The sequence below is a fragment of the Pan paniscus genome, chromosome 7 (genome assembly GCF_029289425.2).
Source record: "Pan paniscus chromosome 7, NHGRI_mPanPan1-v2.0_pri, whole genome shotgun sequence".
Lineage (NCBI taxonomy): Eukaryota > Metazoa > Chordata > Mammalia > Primates > Hominidae > Pan > Pan paniscus.
In genome coordinates, this window is record NC_073256.2 from 89,688,506 (window position 1) to 89,715,685 (window position 27,180).

The 27,180-nt window shown below is 41.0% G+C and overlaps 1 protein-coding gene across 11 annotated transcripts; it reads right to left on the minus strand.

Moving 5' to 3' along the window:
• Positions 1-193: 193 nt before the first annotated feature.
• ELOC (elongin C) lies at positions 194-27,180 on the minus strand. Of its 11 annotated transcripts, none has more exons than XM_057303030.1 (5): positions 26,549-26,592; positions 18,787-18,925; positions 14,057-14,110; positions 10,203-10,346; positions 194-1,140 (listed from the first exon to the last, which is right to left on the minus strand). In XM_057303030.1, the coding sequence occupies exons 3-5, from the start codon at positions 14,058-14,060 to the stop codon at positions 950-952; spliced, it is 339 nt and encodes a 112-aa protein (XP_057159013.1). In that variant the 5' UTR covers positions 14,061-14,110; positions 18,787-18,925; positions 26,549-26,592; the 3' UTR covers positions 194-949. The 11 variants fall into 11 exon arrangements, with proteins under 11 accessions (XP_057159013.1, XP_014201454.1, XP_054972638.1 ...); XM_014345968.5 differs by lacking the exon at positions 26,549-26,592 and adding an exon at positions 26,381-26,500; XM_055116663.1 differs by lacking the exons at positions 18,787-18,925; positions 26,549-26,592 and adding exons at positions 23,875-23,988; positions 26,381-26,469.

Genomic DNA, 27,180 nt, shown 5'->3' on the forward strand with positions numbered 1-27,180 from the left:
AGGATATCTTCAATGCATTATAATATGATTTTCACTGTATCTCTTCACATGTTATTCCATAACATTCTAATTGGATGGAGAAAGACTGGAATAGTTCAGAAAGGTGTAGCTTTTAAGATCTGAATAAAGTTAATAGTGAGTCTTTTAAAATACATTTAAACAACTGGAAGTATAATCACAACAAGGGACTATGAAGGAAGAATAAATATTGCAAACGACGCTTTATAGTCAATGCAAATACAGTACTTTGAATTACCCAAAATGTATAATGCACAAGAACTCTAAGTCATGTAGTTTACTTGTTGACCATCTGGCTACAGTTCAGTTTCTTCTGCAAAAGCTGTACCTAGTAACCTTCCAAAATTGTTTTTAAATAAAGTTCTTAAATTGTAGCAATAAACAAAAGGACAAAGTACACTTAAAGAATACTGCAGTTTATCAAAAGACATAAGAAATTTCAACTCATACTTGGAGAGTTATAAAAATCAATGTTTTGGCTAAGTTATAAACATGTTTATAATGCAATTATTTGCATAACTCTAGTAATGCTAATGGCGGCTATAAGATTAGGTTTCTAAAAAACCACTAAAAACATAAAAATACTTAGCCTCATTATTTCCCTGTAGAACGTATTCATTTACACCTAAATTTCAGTATTTACTATATCATCATTGCTGATTTTAAGTCACATTCAAAGGATAAGGCAAAACCACCTACGAATTGGCATATTTGTTTATTTCTCAGTTTGTGAAAATGCCCTTAATTTGTTGATGTAGCAAACAAATTTCAACTTTGATTGCTATGCAAAAAAACAAGATAATCTGCTTTGCAATGAACTTTATATAGTTCAACTGCATACAGGCAACATGCTATATATGAAAAAGTTACTAACTGAACTACAGGTATTAAATACTGAAAAGAGTTAACAGTTTATTATAATTTATTTTATTTAACAATCTAGGAAGTTCGCAGCCATCAGCAGTTCCAGTGCAATTTCAGGTGCAATTGGGAATTCAGGAATCTCGGTGGAGCTGTTAGTGTAGCGAACCTTGTACGTAAAATACATGCATACTTTCGATAGCACATGTGAAGGTATCTCTCTAAAATTGACCTCATTGGTTTCGTTCTCAGCAAACTGACCTGTAAAACAAAAGAATTATGTATGTTATTGGCTGAACTGTGTCCTCCAAATTCATATGTTGAAGTCTTAACCCCTTGTACCACAGAATGTGGCTGTATTTAGAGATAAGTTCTTTAAAGAGGTAATTAAAAGAGGTCATTAGGGTGGCAATCCAATATGATTGGTGTCTTTTTGTTTGTTTGTTTGAGACAGAGTCGCGCTCTGTCACCCAGGCTGAAGTGCAATGGCGGGATCTCAGCTCACTGCAACCTCCACCTCCCAGGTTCAAGCGATTTTCCTGCCTCAGCCTCCTGAGTAGCTGGGATTACAGGTGTGCAGCACCACGACCGGCTAATTTTTGTATTTTTAGTAGAGACGGGGTTTCACCATGTTGGTCAGGCTGGTCTCAAACTCCTGACCTCATGATCCACCCACCTCAGCCTCCCAAAGTGCTGGGATTACAGGCATGAGCCACCGCGCCCGGCCATGATTGGTATTCTCGTAAGAGATCTGGACAGAGATGGGCATAGAGGGAAAACTGTGTGAAGACAGGAAGAAGATGGCCATGTACAAGACAAAAAGAGAGCCTCAGAAGAGACCAACTCTACTTTCAACCTCTACACTCCAGAATTGTGAGAAAATAAAGTTCTGTTGTTCAAGCCATCTAGGGGTGGTACTTTGTTATGGCAGCCCTAGCAAACTAATCATCATTAAAATAACCTCAATTAGCACCAAATGAATTATGGAATTCTGATTTTTTTAGTATTAATGTAAGTTTTTTTCTTTTTTTTGACATAGAGTCTTGATCTGTTGCCCAGGCTGGAGTGCAGTGGCATGGTTGTGGCTCACTGGAACCCCTGCCTCCTGGGCTCAAGTGATCCTCCCACCTCAGCCTCCTCGAGTAGCTGGGACCACAGGTGAGCGCCACCATGTCTGGATAATTCTTGTATTTTTTGTAGAGACAGAGTTTTGCCATGTTGCCCAGGCTGGTCTTGAACTACTGGACTCAAGTGATCCCCCTGCCTCAGAATCCCAAAGTGCTAAGATTACAGGCTTGGCCACTTGCACCTGGCCAACATTAAAAAAACCTTTACTAAAATAGTACTTGAGGGCCAGGCGGGGTGGCTCATGCCTGTAATCCCAGCACTTTGGGAGGCCGAGGTGGGCGATCATTTGAGGTCAAGAGTTCGAGAACAGCCTGACTAACATAGTGAAACCCCATCTGTACTAAAAATACAAAATTAGCCGGCCGTGGTGGTGAGTGCCAGTAATCCCAGGTACTCGGGAGGCTGAGGCAGGAGAATTTCTTGAACCCAGGAGGCAGAGGTTGCAGTGAGCCAAGATTGTGCCATTGCATTCCAGCCTAGGCGACAAGAACGAAACTCCGTCTCATAAAAAAAAAAAGATAGTACTTGAGATTCATCAAGACTGAATTTTAAAATTCTAATTCTCTCCCTGTGGGTTGGAAACTTAAGTAGCTTTTCCTAACAATCTTGGTGGTATGATTGGCGAGCAGGATGAAAAAGTAAAATCATTTTTAAAAAAGATCAATCCAGGCAATCAAGTCTTTATGGATCATTAGGATCCCTGTGTTGTACTGAATTTCCATGTAAAAATAAAGTCAGGGCAAATAACAGGTTTTCTGATTTGGCTTTTCTGAGAATTAGTGAATATATAAAATCACTTGAATCCAGGAGGTGGAAGTTGCAGTGAGCTGAGATCATACCACTGCACTCCAACCTGGGTGACAGAGCAAGACTCCGTCTTAAAAGATAAAACAAAACAAACAAAAAACCTATTTAAACTATTTAACTGTTTACCTAAAATAATAAGAAAAATACTACTTAAAAGAAATGGGCTGAGCATGGTGGCTCATGCCTGTAATCACAGCACTTTGGGAGACCTACTTGTAGTCTCAGCTACTGGGGAGGCTCAGGTGGGAGGACTGCTTGAGCCCGGGAGTTCGAGGCTGCAGTGCGCCATGATGGCGCCACTGTACTCCAGCCTGGGCAAGACAGAGACCCTGTCACAAACAAGCAAGCAAGCAAGCAAGCAAGCAAGCAAAAGAAACATTTCAGGAAAGGAATTCCATTGTTTCCTCCTTTAGTTTTTTTAAAAATATGATCATGTTAACGAGATCTCTTCACAAGACACTTTCCTTTGTTTAACAGCATTTCATAAACAGTTTTTCAGTCATTCTTCAAAATTTCTGTAGCTACACAAAGGTTGTATCATTTAGCCTTTACACAGAGATAAAATATTTTCTTAGCAGTCTAGTACTAGCACTGTATGCTGAATATAAAAGGCATTTCACATCTACAAATATACTTAGAGAATATAGTATTTTAAAATACTAAAATATATACAAAATGCCTTTTATATATCTGTTGGTTGGGGGTATACTGTAGCAGGGAGAAAGGAGTACTGCAGGACTCAGCAAATAATTTACAACAATGAGGTAAATTTTGGTTTGCCAATAACTAGAACTCCTTTTCTTAAATACATGCCTGAAAATATTGCCTATAGGCACTTATTAAGACTTTGATACTAGACAAATATCAGTGATTTTTCTAAAAGGTGAGATTGATATAACATAAAATCAACCATTTTAAAGTGTACAATTCAGTGGCATTTAGTATATTTACAATGTTGTGCAACTATCCCTTCTATTTAGTTCCAAAACATTTTCATCATCCCAAATTAAAACCCGATAATCCATTAAGCAGTTACTCCTCATCTTCCCCATCCCCCCAGCCTCTGGCAAACACCAATCTGCTTTCCGTCTCTATGGATTTACCTACTCTGGATATTTCATAAAAATGGAATCATACAAATGTGACATTTTGTGTCTGAGTTCTTTTACTTAGCATGCTGTCGAGGTGCATACGGACTGTAGCATGCTGTCAGTACTTCACTCCTTTTCATGCAAACAGTAGTTTGAGGCTGAATGTTTTCTGATCTTTCCAAGATAAAAATCTTGTGTTTAAATTAAAGATCAAATTTATAAAAAGCAAAAGCTCTTTGTTTCTAGCCTGCTGTTATAAAATTAATTTTAATTAAAATTCTGTTGGCATTTGTGATTTTTTTTCCCCTTAAAGTACTTCCTTGCATTGTCCTGTGGAAAAGCCCAAAAGCAATTCATCAGATTCATCAGAGCCATGTTGTGTGTGTGTATGAGGAGTGGGGGGTACAATTCAACCAAGGAGGAATGAGTATCTTCAGCACCCAGATTGGGGCCCCTAAATACCATTTTCTACTAAAAACAGGGATTTTTGGAGAAACAGCTGTTTTCGGGATCGGGGAACAATGTTCATGACACGCCTAAGAAATCTTATTACAGAAAGTAGTATAACTATTCAAGACTAACGGAGCCATGTCAAAAGGACACAGAAGCTAACACAATGTGGCTCTTTCTGACATAAAAATGAAGCAAATGGAACAATCTGAGCACCAGTAAGAATGACTGCAACAGACTGAAAAACATGAAATATAGTCATGAATTCATGATGACATTCACTCAAAAACAAAAACAAAACACTCTTTACTACTGGATGATGCTGAAGAACCAATTCATTACTCTGAAAAATTATATTTAAAAGGAAAAAAATCAAGTCTTTATCATCTTTCCCATATAGACTGTATTTCAATGTAACCAAATAATATCTTACAGGAAAATTTTAGCTAATAAATGCAAAAAATTTTACAGAATTGGAAAGTCACTGTTTTGTAATCTCAAAGTAAATCTCAACAATAATCACAATGAATGCTAAATCATAGTGGGGAATTTTTAATGGATGAATCAGCCTGACAACCTGGAACCCACTGATCAAGCTTGACACTGCCAAAAGACATGATAGAACAAGAATACAAGAGTGCTACCTACAAGTATCCTTTGCTTAGAAAAATGTATCAGAGTCTAATCAAGTCTCTGGAATTTTAACTATGAGTTTACAGAATAAAGCTCAAATGTAATTCAATATGAAATATGGACAGCATACAAATGACCTTGCTTCTCTGTAAAATTAATGGCCTGCCTGGAAATAAAAGAAAAGGTGCAGGGGAACTATTGCAGATTTTCCAAGTGAAATGGCACAACATCAGGCATGTGCTTGAAATACTCCAAAAAAGTAGGGATAATGACACAACTTAAGATTGGCAAAATGGGCTGGGCATGGTGGCTCATGCCTGTAATCCCAACACTTTGGGAGGCCGAGGCAGGTGGATTGCTTGAGGTCAGGAGTTCAAGAACAGCCTGACCAACACAGTGAAATCCCATCTCTACTAAAAATACTAAAATTAGCTGGGCGTGGTGGCGGCATGCCTGTAATACCAGCTACTCAGGAAGCTGAGGGAGGAGAATCGCTTGAACCCTAGAGGCAGAGGTTGCAGTGAGCTGAGGTTGTGCCACTGCACTCCAGCCTGGGAGATAGAGCGAAAGACTGGCAAAATGTTAATAACTATTGAAGCTGGATGATGGGCACATGGAGGTGTATTACACAGTTCTCTTTACTTCTGAGTAGGTTTTAAAATCTCCATAGTAAAAACATAGAAGAATTGTGGCCACACACAGTGGCTCACACCTGTAACCCCAGCACTTTGGGAGGCCAAGTTGGGAGGACTGCTTGAGGCCAGGAGTTCAAGACCAACCTGGGCAACATCGCTACAGAAAATACAATTTAAAAAAAGGTGCATGCCTGTGGTTCCAGCTACTCAGGAGGTTGAGGTGGGAGGATTGCTTGAGCCTAGGAAGGCTTGTGCCACTACACTCCAGCCTGGGCAACAGAGCAAGACCCTATCTCAAAAACAAACGAACAAAAAACCCAACAACAACAACAACAACAACAACAACAACAAAACAACAGACAAAACCAGAAAGAGCTGCAAGGGATCCCAAATAGCCCAAACAATCTTGAAACAGAAAAACAAAGTTGGAGGCCTCATACTTTCTGATTTTGAAACTTACTACAAAGCTACAGTAATCAAAACAGTGTGGTACTGGCATAAGGACAGACATATAGATCAATGGAATAGAATTGAGAGCCCAGAAATACACAAATCTACAGTCAACTGATTTTCAACAAGGGTGCTATGGGGAAACGGTCTCTTCAATAAATGGTAGTGGGATAGCCACATGCAAAAGAATGAAGCTGATCTCTTACTTCACAGCATAAACAAAAATTAACTTAAGACCAAAGACCTAAATTTAAGAGCCAAACCCATAAAACGCCTATAAGAAAACACAAGGGAAAACACAGGGTTAGATTTGACAACAGATTCTTATATATGACACAAAAACCAAAGGAAAAATAAATCACACTTCAAAATTAAAACTTTAGGAGGCCAAGGTGAGTGGATCACTTGAGGCTAGGATTTCGAGACCAGCCTGGCCAACACGGTGAAACTCCATCTCCACTAAAAACACAAAAATTAGCCAGGTGTGGTGGTGGGCACCTGTAATCCCAGCTATTCAGGAGGCTCAGACAGGAGAATCGGTTGAGGGTGCAGTGAGGTGGAGGGTGCAGTGAGCCAAGATTGCACCACTGCACTCCAGCCTGGGCGACACAGCAAGACGCTGTCTCAAAATAAATAAATATATTAATTAATTTAAAAAATAAATAAATAAAAATAAAAGTGTGCTTCAAATGACACCATTAAAAAAAAAAAAAAAAGACCGGCCAGGTGCGGTGGCTCATGCCTGTAATCCCAGCACTTTGGGAGGCTGAGATGGGCGGATCATGAGGTCAGGAGATCAAGACCTTCCCGGCTAACACAGTGAAACCCCGTCTCTACTAAAAATACAAAAAAATTAGCTGGGTGTGGTGGCAGGCGCCTGTGGTCCCAGCTACTCGGGAGGCTGAGGCATGAGAATGGCATGAAACTGGGAGGTGGAGCTTGCAATAAGCCGAGGTTGCGCCACTGCACTCCAGCCTGGGCAACAGGTGTCTCGAAAAAAAAAAAAAATCTATGGAATGGGAGAAAATATTAGCAAATCATGTATCTGATAAGGGTCTACTACTGAGAATTAATAAGGAACTCTCACAATTCAACAACAAAAATACAAACCACCCAATTCAAAAATGGGCAAAAGACTTGAATAGACATTTCTCCAAAGGAGATACAAAAATGTCTAGGAAGTGTATTAAATAATGTTCAACATCATTAGTCATTAAGGAAATGCAAATCAAAACCACCAGATAGGCTGGGTGTGTTGGCTCACGTCTGTAATCCCAGCACTTTGCGAGGCCGAGGTGGGCTGATCACTTGAAGCCAGGAGTTCAAGACCAGCCTGGCCAACATAGTGAGATCCCATTTCTACCAAAAATACAAAAAATTAGTTTGGCATGGTGGTGTGCACCTATAACCCCAGGTACTCAGGAGGCTGAGGCATGAGAATCGTTTGAACCTGGGAGGTGGAGGTTGCGGTGAGTGGAGACTGTGCCACTGCACTCTAGCCTGCGTAACAGAGTGAGACTATCTCAAAAAACAACCACCACCACCAAACAAACCACCTAAAACCCACCAGATAACCATTTCACACCCATTAAGATAGCAGTGATAAAAAAAAGAGTGGCCAGGCACAGTGGCTCACGCTTGTAATCCCAGCACTTTGGGAGGCTGAGGCGGGCGGATCACCTGAGGCCGGGAATTCGAGACCAGCCTGACCAACATGGAGAAACCCTGTCTCCACTAAAATACAAAATTAGCTGGGCGTGGGGGCGCATGCCTGTAATCACAGCTGCAGGAGAATCGCTTGAACCTGGGAGGTGGAGGTTGCGGTGAACCAAGACTGCACCATTGCACTCCAGCCTGGGCAACGAGAGTGAAACTCTGTCTCAAAAAAAAAAAAAACCGAAAAACAACAACAAAAAAAACAAATATTGGCCAAGATGTATACAAACTGGAAGCCTAGGACACCGTTGGTAGAAATGTAAAACAATTCAGCCACTGTGAAACAGTTCTGTGGCTCCTCCAAAAGTTAAAGAGAATTGTCATATGATCAAGCAACTGCACTTCTAAGAAGACACCCAAAAGAACTCAAAGCAGGTATTCAAACAATTATTTGTACACAAGTGTTCACAGAACTATTCATGGTAGCCAAAATGTGTCAACAACCCAAATACTTATCAACTGATGAATAAACAAATTGTGGTGTATTCACATCTGGCTGAATGAAATATTATTCAGCCATAAAAAAGAATGAAGTGCTGTACATGCACCACATAAATGAACCTTGAAAACATGAAAAATAACAAAAGCCAGATACAAAAGGCCATATACTGTATGATTCAATTTATACAAAATGTCCAGAATAGGTAAATTAGAAAGCAGACTGGTGGTAGTCAGACACTGAGGGTAGAGAATGGGAAGGGATAGTGACAGCTAATGAGTATGGAGCTTGCTTTTGGAGTAATAAAATGTTTTGGAACTAGATAGAGATGATGGCTGCAAAATACTGTGAATGTAGTAAACGTCACTAAATTGTACACTTTAAAACAGCTGCTTTTACATTATGTGAATTTTACTTCAAGAAAAAAATTTTAAGAATAGAGATTTGCGCTGGGTATGGTGGCTCACGCCTGTAATCCCAGCACTTTGGGAGGCTGAGGCAGGCGGATCACAAGGTCAGATCGAGACCATCCTGGCTAACACGGTGAAACCCCGTCACTACTAAAAGTACAAAAAATTAGCCTGGCGTGTGGTGGGCACCTGTAGTCCCAGACTCGGGAGGCTGAGGCATGAGAATCACTTGAACCCGGGAGGCGAAGGTTGCAGTGAGCCGAGATCGTGCCACTGCACTCCAGCCTGGGCGGCAGAGCAAGACTCCGTCTCAAAAAAAAAAAAAAGAATAGAGATTTGGAAGGTAGCAACTTGTTTTATCTAGCTAGGAACACAAATCACCAGTCTGTGGTTAAAAGGCTGACTATGGGCCGGGCGCAGTGGCTCACACCTATAATCCCTGCACTTTGGGAGGCTGAGGCGGGTGCACTGCCTGAGGTCAGGAGATCAAGACCAGTCCGACCAATATGGTGAAAACCCTGTCTCTACTAAAAATACAAAAAATTAGCCAGGCGTGGTGGTAGGCGCCTGTAATCCCAGCTACTCGGGAGGCTGAGGCAGAAGAATCTCTTGAACCTGGAAGGCGGAGGTTGCAGTGAGCCGAGATGGCACCATTGCACTCCAGCCTGGGTGACAGAGTGAGACTCCATCTCGGGGAAAAAAAAAAAAAAAAGGCTGACTATGGAACCTAATGTAGGAAAACCAATTCAGTCTTGTTGAAACTTATAGGATAAATAACTGAAAACAGAACATGGCAGAAATCAATTTTTTTCCCCCAATGCAACATAATCATGCAAAAGGCCAGGCATGCAAAAGGCTCATGCCTGTAATCCCCGCACTTTGCGAAGCTGAGGCAGGCGGATCACCTGAGGTCAGGAGTTCAAGACCAGCCTGGCCAACATGGTGAAACCCCATCTCTACTAAAAATACAAAAGTTAAACCTGGGCGTGGTGGCTCACTCTTGTAATCCCAGCACTTTGGGAAGCAGAGGTGGGTGGATCACTTGAGGTCAGGAGTTCGAGACCAGCCTGGCCAACATAGGGAAACCCCGTCTCTACTAAAAATACAAAAATTAGCCAGGCCTGGTGGCAGGTGCTTGTAATCCCAGATACTCAGGAGGCTGAGGCAGGAGAATCGCTTGAACCCGGGAGGTGGAGGTTGCAGTGAGCCAAGATTGTGCCATTGCACTCCAGCCTGGGCAACAGAGCAAGACTCTGTCTCAAAAAAAAAAAAAAAATTAGCCAGGGGTGGTGGTACACACCTGTAATTCCAGCTAGTCTGAGGCAGGAGAATTGCCTGAACCCAGGAGGCGGAGATTGCAGTGAGCTGAGACCGCACCATTGCACTCCAGCCTGGGCAACAGAATGAGACTCTGTCTCTCTCAAACAAAAGAACAAAAACATAATCATACAACAATGTTAGAAGACTTATTTTCTCTTTAAATGCTGAATCATTAATTCAACTTAAAAACATCCATCAAATATTAAAAGTGAATATATGAAGAAAAAGACAGAACTGTGCTTACCTGGGCCACTCAACATGGCTTTTATCGTGCCTGATGTTAATGCATGTTCTCTTTTTACAATAAATTCATGGCCATCAGATGATATCAATTTGACATACATGGCATCAGGGCCTTCACAGCCACCATAGGTTTTCTCCTCTCCATCTAAAGTAAAGTAAGTAGTGAAACAATTTTTGAATCACACAGTGTACTAAAACTAAACAGGTTTGGCTGGGCGCAGTGGCTCACGCCTGTAATCCCAGCACTTTGGCAGGCCAATCACCTGAGGTCAGGAGTTCAAGACCAGCCTGGTCAAACAAGCCCGTCTCTACTAAAAATACAAAAATTAGCTGCGTGTGGTGGCGCACACATGTAATCTCAGCTACTCGGGAGGCTGAGGCAGGAGAATCACTTGAACCTCGGAGGTGGAGGCTGCAGTGAGCCGAGATCACGCCACTGTAGTCCAGCCTGGATGACAGAGCAAAGCTCCATCTCAAAAAAAAAATAAAAATAAAAAATAAACAGATTTATTAACAAGGTTAATATTTGAAGAACTCATACCAGAAACATTTCTGGAAGGTATTATAATAGTCACCAAGACATTAACAGTTTTTAACTCCTTGTTTTATACTTCTCTATCAACATCTTCCAATATCAGAATAAACTGTAGATTTAAGAATGCTACTTCAGTGAAAATTCACTAGTTTTTTCAAGGAGGTGTTAACAGTTGTTTTGTAACCAAAGCAGCCCATTCAAATTTGAAGACTAAGACAAAATATTTAAATAGTATGACTTTAATTCTATCACCTGAAATACTCATTTTTAGCAATAAGATGTATAGCAGATTTATAAATCAGTGTTTATATGCCATGAGAGCTCGACTTCCTTTGACAAGTCCTAAGTTCTAAAAGTTAAGACTTCTTTTACTCAGCATTTCACACTTGATGGTTAAAAATAATGATCAAGTATGTATTTAGGCTGGGGGCGGTGGCTCACATCCCAGCACTTTGGGAGGCCAAGGCGGGTGGATCACGACGTCAGGAGATCGAGACCATCCTGGCTAACACAGTGGAGATCGAGACCATCCTGGCTAACACGGTGAAACCCCGTCTCTACTAAAAATACAAAAAAAATTAGCTGGGCGTGGTGGCGGGTGCCTGTAGTCCCAGCTACTCAGGAGGCTGAGGCAGGAGAATGGCATGAACACAGGAGGCGGAGCTTGCAGTGAGCCGAGACTGCGCCACTGCACTCCAGCCTGGGAAACAGAGAAAGACCCTGTCTCAAAAAAAAAAAAAAAGTATGCATTTAAACAATACTCGGTTTAAATGCATGCATTAAAAGTAATTAATATGGACAAAATATTGGTCTTTAAAAAAAACCCAAAGCTGACATGAGGAGACAGAGTGCACAGATGTTACTCTGCTACCGCCATTGCTGCTGTACTGGCTTCAGTCACAGTAGCCAGATATATATAGAGTAAAAGTTACATATGCAAGTAAAAATCTCCTTAATTTTTACAATTTTGTACTGTAACAGAATTTTAATTTTTATAATTATTAACATGTGAAATAAAATAGCTTAAGGTTTATTCTAAAAACTCAGGAAGCCCTAGAAAGGATGAAGCTGAAGTACTGTTCAGCCACAAATATCCATTTGTTAAACAATTAATTCAGAAATCTCTAAAATTAAAATTAGTATCAAAATCACTCATGTGCTCCCACTGCCAAAAATGTTTAATTTGAATCAAATCACAAGAAAACAACCAGACAAATTAAAATTGAGGAATAGTCTTTGAAGTAGAAAACTATTTAAAGGAGACTAAAGAGACAAGTTAATGCATTATGATCATTTAAAATTTTTATCCATCCATCCACCCACCCACCCACCTATTTGTTTATTTATTTTTATTTTTTGAGATGGAGTCTCACTTTTGTTGTGGAGTACAATGGCACAATCTCGGCTCACTGCAACTTCCACCTCCCAGGTTCAAGAGGTTCTCCTGCCTCAGCCTCCCGAGCAGCTGGGATTACAGGCGCCCACCACCACGGCTGGCTAATTTTTGTATTTAGTAGAGATGGGGTTTCACCATGTTGGTCAGGATGTCTCGAACTCCTGACCTCAAGTGATCCACCTGCCTTGGCCTCCCAAAGTGCTGGGATTACAGGCATGAGCCGCTGCACCCGGACTACTTATTTATTTATGGTTTTTTTTTTTTTTTTTTTTAAGAGACAGGGCCTTGCTCTGTTACCCAGGCTGGAGTGCAGTGGCGCAATCATGGCTCACAGTAACCTGCAACTCCTGGGTTCAAGAGATCCTTTGGCCTCAGCCTCCAAAGTAGCTGGGAAATAGGCGTGCACCACCATGCCTGGCTTTGGTCTTTGTTTTTTAAAAAACGGCTTCTGTTCCATGTAAAACTTGTAATAAATATTCATCTATGTTATGTCATCTTATGTTATGTAATAAATGTTCATCTATGTTACATTGATTTAATTCTCAGACCCAGCCAGGACCCTAAGAAGACTGAGATGGAGTTTTGCCAACTCTACAATATGAACACACACACATACACACACACAAAAGCAAATTTGGTAAAACATTAACAATCTGGTGAAAGCTATGTTAGTATCTTTTTTTGTCTAATTTTTCATAAAAAGCGGGAGGAGCCATAAAGATGTAAGTAGCTTCTAAATTACAGACTATTCAAGCATATAGATTTTTAGCAGTTTTTGCCAACCTCAAAAAAGAAAAATAAAAATGGTTATTATTTCAATTTATGCTTCTAATATTTTTGGCAACAGAAAACATTGTATGTTTGTCAGGAGAGTTTCAAATTTCTTAAGGTAAAATTACTCACTAAAAATCACAAATTGGGGTTAGCACGATATTATTACTGATCTGCCTGTCGGGAATATATAGTCATGCATTGCTTAACGATGGAGATAACTTCCAAGACAAGAAATGCATCATTAGGCAATCTTATCATGATGCAAACATCCTAAGAGTGTACTTACTAAATCTAGAGTGTATTTAAACCTAGGCTATATGGTGTAACCTACTGCTCCTAGGCTACAAACCTGTACGGTATGTTACTGTATGAATACTATAAGCAACTGTAACATGAGGGTAAGTATTTATGTATCTAAACATAGAAAAGGTACAGTAGAAATATAGCATAAAAGAGTTAAAAAGGTATACCTGTATAGGGCACTCACGATGAATGGAGTCTGCAGGACTGGAAATTGCTCTGTGCGAGTTGGTAAGTGAGTGGTGAGTGAATGTGAAGGCCTAATGCATTACTATACTACTACAGACTTCGTAAGTACTGTACACTTAGGCTACAGTAAATTTACCTGTTGCCCAGGCTGGAGCGCAGTCGTGCAATCATAGCTTATTTCTGCCTCGAACTCCTGGGCTCATTCAAGCAACTCTCTGGTCTCAGCCTCCCAGGCAGCTGGACTATAAGCGTGAGCCACTGCACCCAGCACTATTTTTCTTTATATCCTTATTCTATATGCTTTTTTCTATTTTAAAAAATTGTAATTTTTGTTCTTTTTAAATTTTTTTGTTAAAAACTAAGATACAATCACACATTAGCCTAGGCCTATACAAGGACAAGATCATCAAGATGTCACCGTAGGCCACAGGAATTTTTCAGCTCTATTATAATCTTTATGAAACCATGTCACACATGTGGTCCAACACTGACCGAAAAATCATTATGTAGGGCATGACTGTGTAGTAAACATAAGCTGTTGATGTGGACAACTAATTTCAGTCTACTGAAATTTTACTTGTGTTCACTGAATTTTAAAGATCTTTGAAACAAAGTCCAGTTTCTACTAGTTAAAACACAAAATTAATTATCTTTAGCTTACCCATTTTGTTCTTATGAAATTCTACTTTGCTTCCCCAGGAACTTTAGTAGTTTCCTGAAAATATAACAATATCATATTAAGATTAATGTTGCAAGAGACAAGTTTTCACTCACTGTTATTTAATGTCCTTGGTGTTAAAAGTTTAAGAACTCTCCCTCCTGGTTACATTACGAGCTCACCATTCCTACAACAAAAACACTGTACTTTTATAAAATCAATTGAAGAATACCAAAATGCTTTGTGAGCTTGATCAGCTGGCACTTCTGAATCAGAGAAAGATTACTTAAAATAGAAACATAACATATAATCATTATAAATTGATTGGGGGTGGGGTTGTTGAAGAGGTTGTAAAATGAGACATGTTAAAAGTAACAGACGTGTAAAAATGTTCATTCCATTAAAATACATACATGGAACATAATTATCGAGAAAAAACTGCCATACTGAGGTGTTTTAAGGCAGAGGTCCTTTATTCTTTTTCTGGATAAAGGCCTCCGTTGAAAATCCAAACAAAACTATGGGTCCTGTTGTATAATAAAGAATTTGGCTGGTTTTTGATCCTTGTTTTGAGAGGTGGCCTCTAAATCCTTGGAATTTCCCTAGTGATACAAGTCCTTGCTATTCTTCATGGGTCCTGGTGGTTTATGTTAACCAGGTAACTCATAATGGGCCTTTGGATAGTTTAAACTAACAAAAGGACTCAGGACAAAAAGCTTTGAGGTGCCTTTTTTGATATCAACATGACCTCCAGTTGGAGGGGTGCTGAAGACTGAGCTCAGCCTTGTTGCTTATGACTCATCAATCATGTCTACAGAATGAAACCCCAAGAAAATCCCTGGACACCAAAGCTCAAGGGAGCTTTTGAGGTTAGCAATGCTCCGTACACCTTGCTATGGTACACATGCTGGAAGGACGATGCATACTGACTTAAAACAGTGAGGACACAGCAAGTTCTGGATCTTGTATTTAGTACACAGTGGTAGACAATAAGCAAATATTTGCTTGAATGAATGGCATGATATAACCAAGGACATGAAGTAACTTCCATGAGAATAAAAAAGACAGGGCTGGGTGCAGTGGCTCACACCTGTAATCCCAGCACTTCGGGTGGCTGAGGCAGGAGTACTGCCTGAACCCAGGAGACTGAGACCAGCCTGGACAACACAGTGAGATCCTATCTCTAAAATAAATAAATAAATAAGAAAAAAGAGAAGTCTTGCTCTTTACTTAGATAAGTACACATACATATTTTTATGCTTCCATCTCTTCCATATACAGGCTAAGTTTTGAAATTTAACAATAAAGTGGTTTAAAATGTACAATTTTTTGAGAAATTATAAATTTGACAAAATAACAAGATGATTGCTAAAGGAAATGGTTTCACTTTCTCAGTAACTGTATTTTAGTAACATACTACAGCATTTATTCAGGGGATCTCATTTATACTGATACTCTTTTTTACGTCATTAACAGGAAAAAAGCATTTCCTAACTATCATGCTCTAAGAAATTCCTGACAAATTTTAGTTCTGGCCTTAAGAGAAGGGTCAAGAAAATGAACCATAACACTTCAACGCAGAAAAGGAACTTGCAAGTAACCTCTCTAATGCCTCAGGTTTAAATAATGTCATCCATGTAGAGAGGATAAATAATTTGTTTCAGGTAGTGACAGAGCAGGAGTAGAAATCAAATCTTAGTCTAGAACACTTGCTAGGCATGGAGACAGATATTCAAAGTACCATCACTCTCTCTTTTTTTTTTTTTTGAGAGGCAGTCTCGCTGTGTTGCCCAGGCTGGAGTGCAGAAGCACGATCTCAGCTCACAGCAACCTCTGCCTCCCAGGTTCAAATGATTTGCCCGCCTCAGCCTCCCCAGTAGCTGGGATTACAGGCGTCTGTCACCGTGCCTGGCTAATTTTTGTATTTTAGTAGAGACCAGGTTTCGCCATGTTGGCCAGGCTGGTCTCGAACTCCTGACCTCAGGTGATCCACTTGCCTCAGCCTCCCAAAGTACCATTTCTAATTTGAGATAAAGCAGAGAAAATAGGCAGCAGTAACAATTAAATCTGATGAGCCTTTTGCAGGCCTAAGAAGCGGTAAACACTGTACTAAATGCCTTACATACATTATCTTGTTTATTTATTTTTTGAGACAAAGTCTCACTCTTTGGCCCAGGCTGGAGTGCAGTGGCGTGATCTTGGCTCACTACAACCTCTGCCTTCCAGGTTCAAACGATTCTTGTGCCTCAGCCTCCCGAGTAGCTGGGACTACAGGTGCATGGGACCATGTCCGGCTAATTTTTGTATTTTCAGTAGAGACGGGGTTTCACCATGTTGGCCAGGCTGGTCTTGAGCTCCTGACCTCAAGTGATCCACCCAACTCAGCCTCCCAAAGTGCTGGGAGTACAGGTGTGAGCCACTGTGCCTGGCCTATCTTATTTAAAAACAACTCTTCCACAAGGGAATTATTCTGATTTTAGAGATGAGAAACACTGGAAGAGTCTGCTACTTGTTGAAGGCTTCTACAGCTTAAGTGGCAGCGTTAGGATTTATACCTAGGTAGGTCTGACTTCACAGCCCACATTCCACTCCTTCCATTATTGCCTACTACCACAGTAAAAAATTCTGGCTCCAGTTAAACTTAATTGCCACAATTCCCAACAGCTACTGATGTAAATCCTCAAATAGTTCTCTAAAATTTAAAAATAGTACTGTCATTTTATGATACTACGCAATTAAAAAATTCATGAGAGCCATTATTATTTTCTTTTCATTATACTGCTTTGTAAATACTCTTTTAAAAAACAAACAAACAAACAAAAAAAACAAATGCGAGAAAGCTTGGAAGTACAAGAATTTCAAGGGCCAACTCTTCTATCTGGAAAATCTCTAGAATAAAACATTTAGGATGTTTATCTAACTAGCAGTAGCTAAGCAACAATGCAAAGTCACATCTTAGGAGCCCTTTGGGTAGCAACAGTTTCTCTACAGAGTTAATGTAGTAAATCAATTCCATCATTTTATATAACAGAGATTAAGGAGAGGAAGAGAAGACCCACCCTTTCTCCCACCTTTGAAAGGGAAAATCAACATTAAGAGTTAAAATTCCTAATTCTTAGGTAGAAGTTAGAAATATTTAAAATATGATTCAGTTTGGACCCAATCCATAAGTTATCTAAAGAAATATAAGTTTGAGGAGACAAAAATTTCAGCTTGAACATGTATTCCATCACAGAGCTGAATTCTGGAAATATGAATTGGGCAGGTAAAAGCCACTCGTAGGGGAACCACTGGATTGAGAATAGTTCTAGGCAGAAGAAAGAGCATGAACAATGGCCTGAGACGTCATTATGCTTTTAGGGTGTTACATATAAATATTAATCTCTTAAAGTTTTTTTGTGTATGTTTGTGTTTAATAACAAATACTTAAAAAATCTAGGTGAGCCTAGGGCCTACACTGAAATTAAGTGTTGAATCTAGTATCAGTGAATATTTATAAGATATTTGAATAGCTTATCCTTTCTTTGATTGGAAACATTACCTTTATCATATTCTATATTGCTACATGAATTTCTAGACTATATTCTGTACAGGAATAGTTGGGTAAGTCTCCATTTTGTTCTCACATGTTTCTTGTTAGGTCTACTTTTAGGTACTTTTAAGTTTCCATTATGAATGGGGTCTGTTTTACTATGATATTTTCCGACAGGCTATTGCTGGTGTTGTTAAAAGCTTTAAAATGTCCTAAGTTGCTTTTGCATCCCGTCATTTTTTTTTGCAGAACTCATATTAGTTTTAATAGTTTTTCAGTTGATTTACTTGAATTACCTAAGTAGATAACAGACACTGCTGCAAAATCTGTTCTTCATATCTTTTTGTCTTTTTACATTGGCTATTTACTTGGATAAAATAAGGTTAGAACAGATCACTCACAAAAATACACTACAGATTAAAGAGCCAAATGTAAAATATCCATAAAAATCCATGAACTCTGGAAAAATAGCAGAAAAAAGAATACAACTAGCTTAGACAGGTATAAAAATGCTTGATGGGGCTGGGTGTGATGGCTCACGCCTGTAATCCCAGCACTTTGGGAGGCCGAAGGGGGTGGATCACCTGAGGTCAGGAGTTCGAGACTAGCCTGACCAACATGGTGAAACCCCGTCTCCACGAAAAATACAATAATTAGCTGGGTGTAGTAGTGGGTGCCTGTAATCCCAGCTACTCGGGAGGCTGAGGCAGGAGAATGGCTTGAACCCAGGAGGCGGAGGTTGCAGTGAGCCAAGATTGCGCCACTGCACTCCAGCCTGGGCGATAAGAGTGAAATTCCGTCTCAAAAAAAAAAAAAAAAAAAAAAAGTATTACATATAGTAGTGTGGATTGCAACAGGTAATCACAGTATGTTAAGTGGTCCCTGGATAGTGAATGATGGTTCTCAGTAGTTTATATTTTGGTGGGCTACAGTTGTTTCATATCAACTTATAAATGGCCAAAAAAAAAAAAAAAAAAAAGATAAGCACAGATTTCCTGAATCCTTATATGGAAAAGTGAGTCAAAGGTCAAAGCGTATGGCGAGAAAGGACAGTCTCTTCAACAAAGGAAGCTGGAACAATATCCATATGGATAAGAAGCTCACTGTTAAACCATACACAAAAATCAATTTCAGATGGTTCACAGAATTCAACTTAAAATGCAAAATAAGGCTACTAGAAGAAAACAAATTATTTTCATACCCTCACTGTAGGCAAAGATTTCTCAGCAGCCAGGTGCAGTGGCTCACACCTGCAATCGCAACACTTTGGGAGGGAGATCACTTGAGGTCAGGAATTTGAGACCAGCCGGGCACTCCAGCCTGGGCCACAGAGCGAGACTCTGTCTCAAAAAACAAAACAAAAATCTCAGAAAAGATGCAAAAAGCACAAATTGTAAATGAAAAACTTGATGAACTGCATTTCTCCAAAACAAAACTTCTGTTCATCAAATACCATAGCTGGGCACCGTGGCTCACACGTATAATCTCAGCACTTTGGGAGGCCAAGGCAAGCCGACTGTTTGAACCCAGGAGTTTGAGACCAGCCTGGGCAACATGGTGGTGAAACCCCGTTTCTATAAAAAATAGAAAAATTAGCTGGGCATGGTGGTGCATACCTGTAGCCCAAGGTATTTGGGAGGCTGAGATGGGAGAATCACCTGAGCCCGAGGAGGGTAAGGCTGCAGCAGGCCATGATGGTTCCACTGCATTCCAGCCTGAGCAAGAGTAAGACACTGTCTCAAAAACAAACCAAAAAAAAAAAAAAAAAAAAAAAAAAAAAAAAAAACTCTCAAAAACCAAAAAGAAAAATGAAAAAAATGAAGTCAAGCCACGAACTGGAAAAAAATATTCACAACGCGTATCTGACAATGGATTTGCATCTAGAGTAAATTTAAAAATTCCTGTGTGTCAATAAAAAAAAATCCAATTAAAGTTGGGCAGAAGAATTGAATGAACACATTAAAAAGTGCTCAACATTATTACTCATCAGTGAAACTCAAAACTGCAACGCAATACTACTATACAGCCACGAGTATAGCTAAAATTAAAAAGACTGTGAACATTAAAGGCTGGAGAGGATGTGGAGCAAATGAACTCTCATACACTGCTGATGGGGAGTCCATCATAATAGGAGAATGGATAAATAAGCTGTGGTACATTCATACAGAGCAGTACTATTCACAAAAAGGGATGATCTACTGATACAACATGGATGAATATAAAAATACTACACTAAGTGGACAAGCCAAACAAAAAAGTATACATTGTATTATCCGATTTATATAAAATTATAGAACAGGCAAAACAAACCAATGGTGACAGCTCAGCAGGTGATTAGAGAGGAACATTCTGGAGTGATAAAAATGTCTTGCTATACATTTGTCAAAACTAAATGGTACAATTAGCATTTCACTGTATGTAGGTTATATTAAAGCTAGAATTTTAAAAAAAGATAGCATTTCTGAAGTTTATTTTACCTTAACTCCAAAGATATCATCACTCTAGGATGGTTTTCTGCCTAATTAAGCTTTTGAAAGTGACATCGGTAATAAAATTAACCCAAATTTTCTAGCTATGCAAATGCTAACAGAGGAGGAATAAGTGTTGGTCGTCCCAAAGAAAGGAAATATGAGACTACAAATCTACAATAGAAGATCTGTTAAGTGAACAGTTATAAAAGGAAAGTAGCTTTTGATCTGGGTCTCAATGGGTAGAGGTATTTTTACCAGGCAAAACTGGAAAGGAGGGAGATCCAGGCAAAGTGAACAGCATGACCTCAGTCAGACAGCTTGGGGCACACAATGTAACTCAGTGTTGTTGGAAATCAGTTTACAGATTCATTCATTCAATAAATATTTACCAAGGGTTAGGATGCTAGATGCTCACCTAGGCACTGGGGACAGAGATGAACATAACAAACATTCCAACCTAATGGGAAGAATGGTGGGGACAGAAAACCAAAACAAAATAATACATACGGCATGGTGAAGAACTAACATTAACAGAGATCTGAAGAAAGCAAGGGAATGAGTCACAGATATCTGAAGGAACAGCTTTTTATGGAGGGAGAATGGCAAGGAGAACAGTCTGGCCAGATGAGTGAGTCAAGAAGAGAGTGTAGGAAGATAGGAAAAGAGGTGAGAGTTTGGGAAGTTGGACTTTATCAAAGAGGGGAACAGTGACACATAAGGAACACACATTGAGATACTGACCAAGCCATGGGTCTTTTTTTTTTTTTTTTTTGAGACAAGTTCTTGCTCTGTCACCCAAGTTGAAGTACAGTTGTGCAATCCTGGCTCAGTGCAGCCTCAACCTTCCGAGCTCAAAGGATTCTCCCACCTTCCTCCTGAGTAGCCTGCTACCAAGCCCGGCTAAAATTTCTTTTTTTTTTTTAAGTAGAGGTCTCCCTGTGTTGCCCAAGCTGGTCTCCAACTCCTGAGCTCAAGTAAACCTCCTGCCTTGACCTCCCAAAGTGCTGCGATTATAGGTGTGAGCCACCACACATAGCCCAAGACATGGGTCTTGAATGCCTAATATAATAGTAAACAACACTACATAAGAATGTATTCCTCCTTTGCTACATTATCCTGTTTCATCACTCCTATCTATCCTTTTGCTGCTATCATTTCTGAAGACTTGATTTCAGCCCTCCATATAATGTAGTGCTTAAAATCAGTCAACTCCTAGCTATGTCACTGCGGGAGAACTAACCTCATCTTTCCTTGCCTAGTTTCTTCAACGGTAAAATGAGGATAATACAGCATCTACCTCACAGAGCTGTTCTGAAGAATAAATGGCTTTACATATAAAAGCACTCAGAGAACTGCCTAGCACACATTAAAACACTGGCCATTATTCTATTTTTGAACCAGAGGTTCATTTCTATATGTATCAAGGGCCTACCATGTGCCAGGCACTGCTCTACATGCTTGGGAGGAATCTGTGGACAAAATAAATCCAACAACCTCTCCTCCACCCATATCCTGGAATTTACATTTTTAGTGTGGGGGTTGACACACTAAAGGGCCAAAAAGTAAGTATTTTTTGCTTAGCAGGCTGTAAGGTCTCTGTTACAACTACTCCAACTCTGCCACTGGAGTGCAAAAGCAGCCACAGACAAGATGTAAACGATTGAGTGTGGCTATGATCCAACAAAACTTTATTTATGGGCAAAAAAGGGTACATTTTATATAATTTTCTTTTTTTTTTTTTTTTGAGACAGAGTTTCGCTCTTGTTGCCCAGGCTGGAGTGCAGTGGTGCAACCTTGGCTCACTGCAACCTCCACCTCCCAGGTTCACGTGATTCTCCTGCCTCAGCCTCCCGAGTAGCTGGGATTACAGGCATGCATCACCACGCCTAGCTAATTTTTTGTATTTTTAGTGGAGACAGGGTTTCACCATTTGGTCAGGCTGGTCTCAAACTCCTGACCTCTGGTAATCCGCCCACCTTGGCCTCCCAAAGTGCTGGGATTACAGGCGTGAGCCACTGCATCCGGCCTATAATTTTCATGTTATAAAATACACATTTACTTTGAATTTTTGTCCAACTATTAAAACATTTAAAAACCATTCTTAGCTTGCGGGTAGTATAAAAGCAGGTAGTGGGCCAGATGTGGCCTGTGGTTCTAACTTGTTGACTCTGTTCTAGCAGGTTCTTAATCTGCAGTCCCCCACTCCTCGAGGTTCACAGATAAGCAGTAGAATCCCAAACCCTTGAATCTGTAAGCACAATTTTGTGCCTATGTGCAGTTCACAGTAAGAGGCATGAGAAGGTCCACAGCTTTCATCTCTTATCATAAATTAAGAACTAGCCCGGTTGAATGAAAATCAATGGCTACCTTACATAGACCCGAATCCATCTCCACATCTGAATTTCTACTCTGTTAGACATTTCTATCTTGAGACTCGGATAAATTAAGTGATAGGACTTCTGTTTCTTCATCTTCCAAATGAGAGAATTGGACTCAATTATGTCCAAAAGTCCATTCTGGCTCTATTTCATGACTAAATCCATCTGAAATTCATCCTTCCCAGACAACCACCTATAACTCAGCTTCCCATGTTTATTACCCAGAGTCGCCCTCCCACAACACAGAACTTAAGGGCTGCAGAGCGCTGCATGTTCTGAGTCTGTCTGCCTCACCCCTGCAAACGACCTCATTATTCTCTCAAATAATATCTCCAAACTCCCTTGTTTCAGTTTTAAAATTATAAGCAGATATTCCCAACATATAATGTGTATTAATCATAGATTCTACATATTAACAGAACCTTTCGAAAGATAGGCTAAAAATAAACTGAAACCAATCACTTCAGTTGCCTTGTCTCTCCATCTTCAGCATTCCTGTGTTTATATATTTTGTCCACCCTGCTATTTCAAATATTGAATAAAAACTGTCCTTTCTACTAAAGGTCAACCTTTCCACTTAAGCAATGATTGATATTCCCTCACCTAACCAAAGACTCTGCTATGGCCATTATTCCCATCCACTTCTTAACCTATTCTGATCAGCCTTTGGCCCACCAGTCCATTTTAGGGGTTCTTATCAAATTTCAACTACTTCACTTGGTCACATGGTCAATTTTTAATCCTCATTTAGCAGTGTTTTATACAATTGCCTACTCCCTCCATCTTGAAACATTTCTTCCTTAGTACTCCAGATGTCACACACTCCTGGCTTTTCTGCTTCCATTACTGTATGCTCCTATTCTAACTGGAGTGCTCCCAGTCATCTGCCTTCTTCTCCATTTAACAATCCCTATTTGATGTCCTCCAGACCAGAGGTTATCATCTATAAAATATGACTCCCAGATCATCTCCCTAGTTTTTCTCCCGAGTGCCAGTCGTGAATATCCAACTTTTCTACTGCACATATTCTCAGGTGTCTACTAGTTATCGAACTCAGTAAGTCCCATATAGAACTTCTGATTTATCAGTCTCAGAAACTGATACTCCCTTCCTTTGTCTTCCCCATTTCAGTACATGCACTGCTGTTTACCCAGATTCTTGGAAAAGTGATTCGTTATTCAAAAAACATTTTTTTTGTTCGTTTTGTTCCTGGGAAGAAAGCAAAACCCATTTGGCTCCAGCTTCAAATTACATTCCAAATCAGACTACTACTCACTTTCAACTCCACACTTCTAGTTCAAGCTACCATGTCTCAACTGGACATTTGATTTACTTCCCTACTTACCACTCTGATCTTGTCTCCCACCACTCTTCCTTTACTATGCTCCAGTCACACTGGCCTTTTTGGTATTCCTCGAAATCGGTCAAGTTCACTCTTACCTCAAGGTCTTTGCATTTGTAATTGCTGTTGTCCGAAAAGCTTTTAAATCCTCATCATTTAGGTCTCCAGGTAAAACATCAACTCCTCAGAGAGGTCTTCCTTCCCTGATGATCCTACCAAAATTAGACACCCCATCCCAGTCACTCTAACCCTTAACCTTGCTGTATTTTTTTCACATTTATCACTTCCTGAAACTATACTTGCTTACTTACACATATCCTTTCTTTCCTCAAGTTTCTTGACAGCAGGCCTAGAATAGTGCCTGGCACTTAGTAGATGCTCAATAAATATTTCTTGAGTGAATGTACTATTATTTTCCTAATCGCTGAGGCTTGAAATTCAGGCATTACTGGATGGGCTTTTTCTGCTCTTACTTAATAACAACAATAAAGAATTTAGGACAGCAGTTTAGCTGAAATGCATTAACACATAAATATGACCATAGCTGGCCAGATTTGGTGGTTCATGCCTGTAATTCCAGCACTTTGGGAGGCCAAGGCAGGAAGACTACTTGAGCCCCCAAAACAAAAAATTAGCTAGGTGTCGTGGTGGGCACCTATAGTCCCAACTCCTAGGGAGGCTGAGGCAGGTGGATGGTTTGAGCCCAGGAGGTTGAGGCTAGAGTGAGCTGTGATAGGGCTACTGCACTCCAGCCTGGGAGTGCAGAACAGAGTGAGACTCTGACTCAAAAATAAATATGAGCATAATAGCAAAGATTTCCCTGATTATTTTCCAGTGCTAAAAAATCTACCAAAAAAACCAAAATAAACATTTTAGAAGATTTAAACAATTAAATATCACTTTAGAACTTGATGTATAGGACTGACTATAACTTCTGGCTGTAAACTAGTGCCTATTATATTACAGAATTACCATCTGGCAATGCATACACGTGTATTTTTTGAATGGTAGTTATCAAATTTCATATTTAAGAAAAAGAGGAACGGTCACTTAATATTAAACAGGGACCCCAAATCATCATTGGCAAGAAACAATAAATATCCATTATAGTACGTACCACAGCTGTTTCCTTGCCATTGTATCTCCAGAATGAATAAATCCACATGTAAACTGCTACGTTTCAACATGATTATAATGTAAATGAGATCAGACATATGTCATTTTAGGTAACTGAATAGAAAAGGAAACAACTTTCGGGGATCAAAAAGCAAATATGGAGCCAAGCGCGGTGGCTCACGCCTGTAATCGTAGCTCTTTGGGAGGTGGAGGCGGGCGGATCACCAGAGCTCAGGAGTCCAGCCTGACCAACATGGTGAAACCCCATCTCTACTAAAAAAAAAAAAAAAAACAAAATTAGCCGGCAGTGGCGGTGCGCGCCTGTAATCCCAGCTGCTCCAGAGGCTGAGGAAGGAGAATGGCTTGAACCCCGGATGCGGAGGTTGCAGTGAGCCGAGATCAAGTCACTGCACTCCAGCCTCAGGACAGAGCGAGACTCCGTCTCAAAAAAAAAAAAGAAAAGAAAAAGAAAAAAAAGCAAATATGGCAGTTAAAAAGTGAGAAAGTGAGGTTTTAAGACACTAAAGAATTTCAAGGCCAGGCGCGGTGGCTCACGCCTGTAACCCCAGCACTTTGGGAGGCCGACGGGGGCGGATCACTTGAGGTCAGGAGTTCCACACCAGCCTGGCCAACATGTCGAAATCCCGTCTCTACTAATAATAGATTAGTCAGGCGTGGTGGCATGCGCCTTGGTCCCAGCTACGTGGGAGGCTGAGGCAGGAGAATCACTTGAACCTGGGAGGCAGAGGTTGCAGCAAGCTGAAAACGAACCACTGCACTCTAGCCTGGGCAACAAGAGCAAGTCTGTCTCCCCCGGCCCCCTAAAAAAGAATTTCGGTTTTCTACACTAAAAGCAATGTGGAGTAGAAATGCTCACTCTAAATGGCACAAACTCCACAGTTATATGTTACTCAACAGATCTCAGTTCCTTAAGAGAAACTCAATGGGCACAGTATTTCACACTAGATACCTCCTTTCAGACAAGACTGGACGGGCAGTAGATGCACGATACCCCCAACTCATGAAGTCGAGCATAGAATCACCCAACAAGTTACCCAGAAGATAAACTTCTCGGGTACTGCAGCTAGAAGAAGCGAGAGACCTCTCCCTGGGCTAGGGACTGACTTCAAGAAAAGAACTAATCTGAGCGGACACGAGGAACAAGCAGAAAGGAAAAGCGACAGGGCTACCATGCTCCTAACTCCACCCTCCCGCGCTCAGCCCGGAGAAGGCCCAGTCTCGCTGGCTGCTGCCCCTCCTTCCACCTCTTTCCAAACCCACCGAGCGGCGCCAGGAAAGGTCCCGCCGCCCTCTTCTCCCCTCCCCCAAACTAGGGGCTGGGGAGGCCCAAGGAGGTTAACAGCTTCCGTTCCTTCCCCGCCCAGAAGGGAAGGGGTGGGAAGTGGGATTGCGAGCTCGTCCCGTCTCGGCCTCCCTCGCCCTCCACCCTTACCCGGAGCTCCGTTTCCGCCCCAGCCCGAGACTCACTCGTCAGTCCCGCAGCCACCGCAGCCGGGTCCCCGCGTACTGCCACAGCCCCTATCCCAGGGCCGCCCCCCCACCCCCAGCTGCCTGCTCCGGTGGGTTCCGGGGCAGTCGAAAGAATTACTTCCGCTGGGTCAGAGCCGCTTTCTGCGACGCGCGGGAGATCCGTACCTGGTGAGGCGAGGACGCAGAGTGTGTCGCTCACTTCCGTCTGGAGGTAGTGCGTAGCGCCCTACTCTTTTCCCCTATAGTAGGCCAGCCTATGAACGCAACCGGCAAATTTCGACCAATCCGAGTCTAGCTCTTCTGGATTCCCAGCATGCAGCGCAGACCCTGATCCAATTGCTGTAAAGACGCGTCCTTAGAGAGGCTCTCGGGAGTCCGAGAGAGCACTGCATTCTGGGATTTGTAGTTTCTCAGGTGGATACCGTCGGCGTTGGGACCGAGGCATCCCTGCATCCTGGGACTTGTAGTTTCTCGCACTGCGTGTTAATATTTTGGTGGTTTCAGAGACTGTCTGTACCTCTCATTTAGGGTTACGCCTGGAGGTGGGAGACTGCTGAGGAAAGATTGAAACGTGGGAGGGCGGTTTCTTTGCTAACGAGATCGTACTCCTTATGAAGCAGCATCTGTCCCTGGTGAAAAGTTGCTGTGCGTGCTGAAGAGCCAGCACAGCAACGACTAGCGCAATCGGCTGGCCTCATTTCCTCTCTTCCCGGTAGAATTCAATGTTAACTGAAAACTAACCACGTCCCCCACTCCACCCGCGAGGGTCCTGCCTTTGCCTCTGGGTTAGCTCAGCT

What these genes read in the sequence shown, in the direction of transcription:
- ELOC (XM_003831309.7), bottom strand. An exon ending in AGCCATGTTGAGTGGCCCAG is followed by an intron (nt 1,141 to 10,202) that starts GTAAGCACAGTT and finishes TTTGTTTTACAG; the next exon opens with GTCAGTTTGCTGAGAACGAA.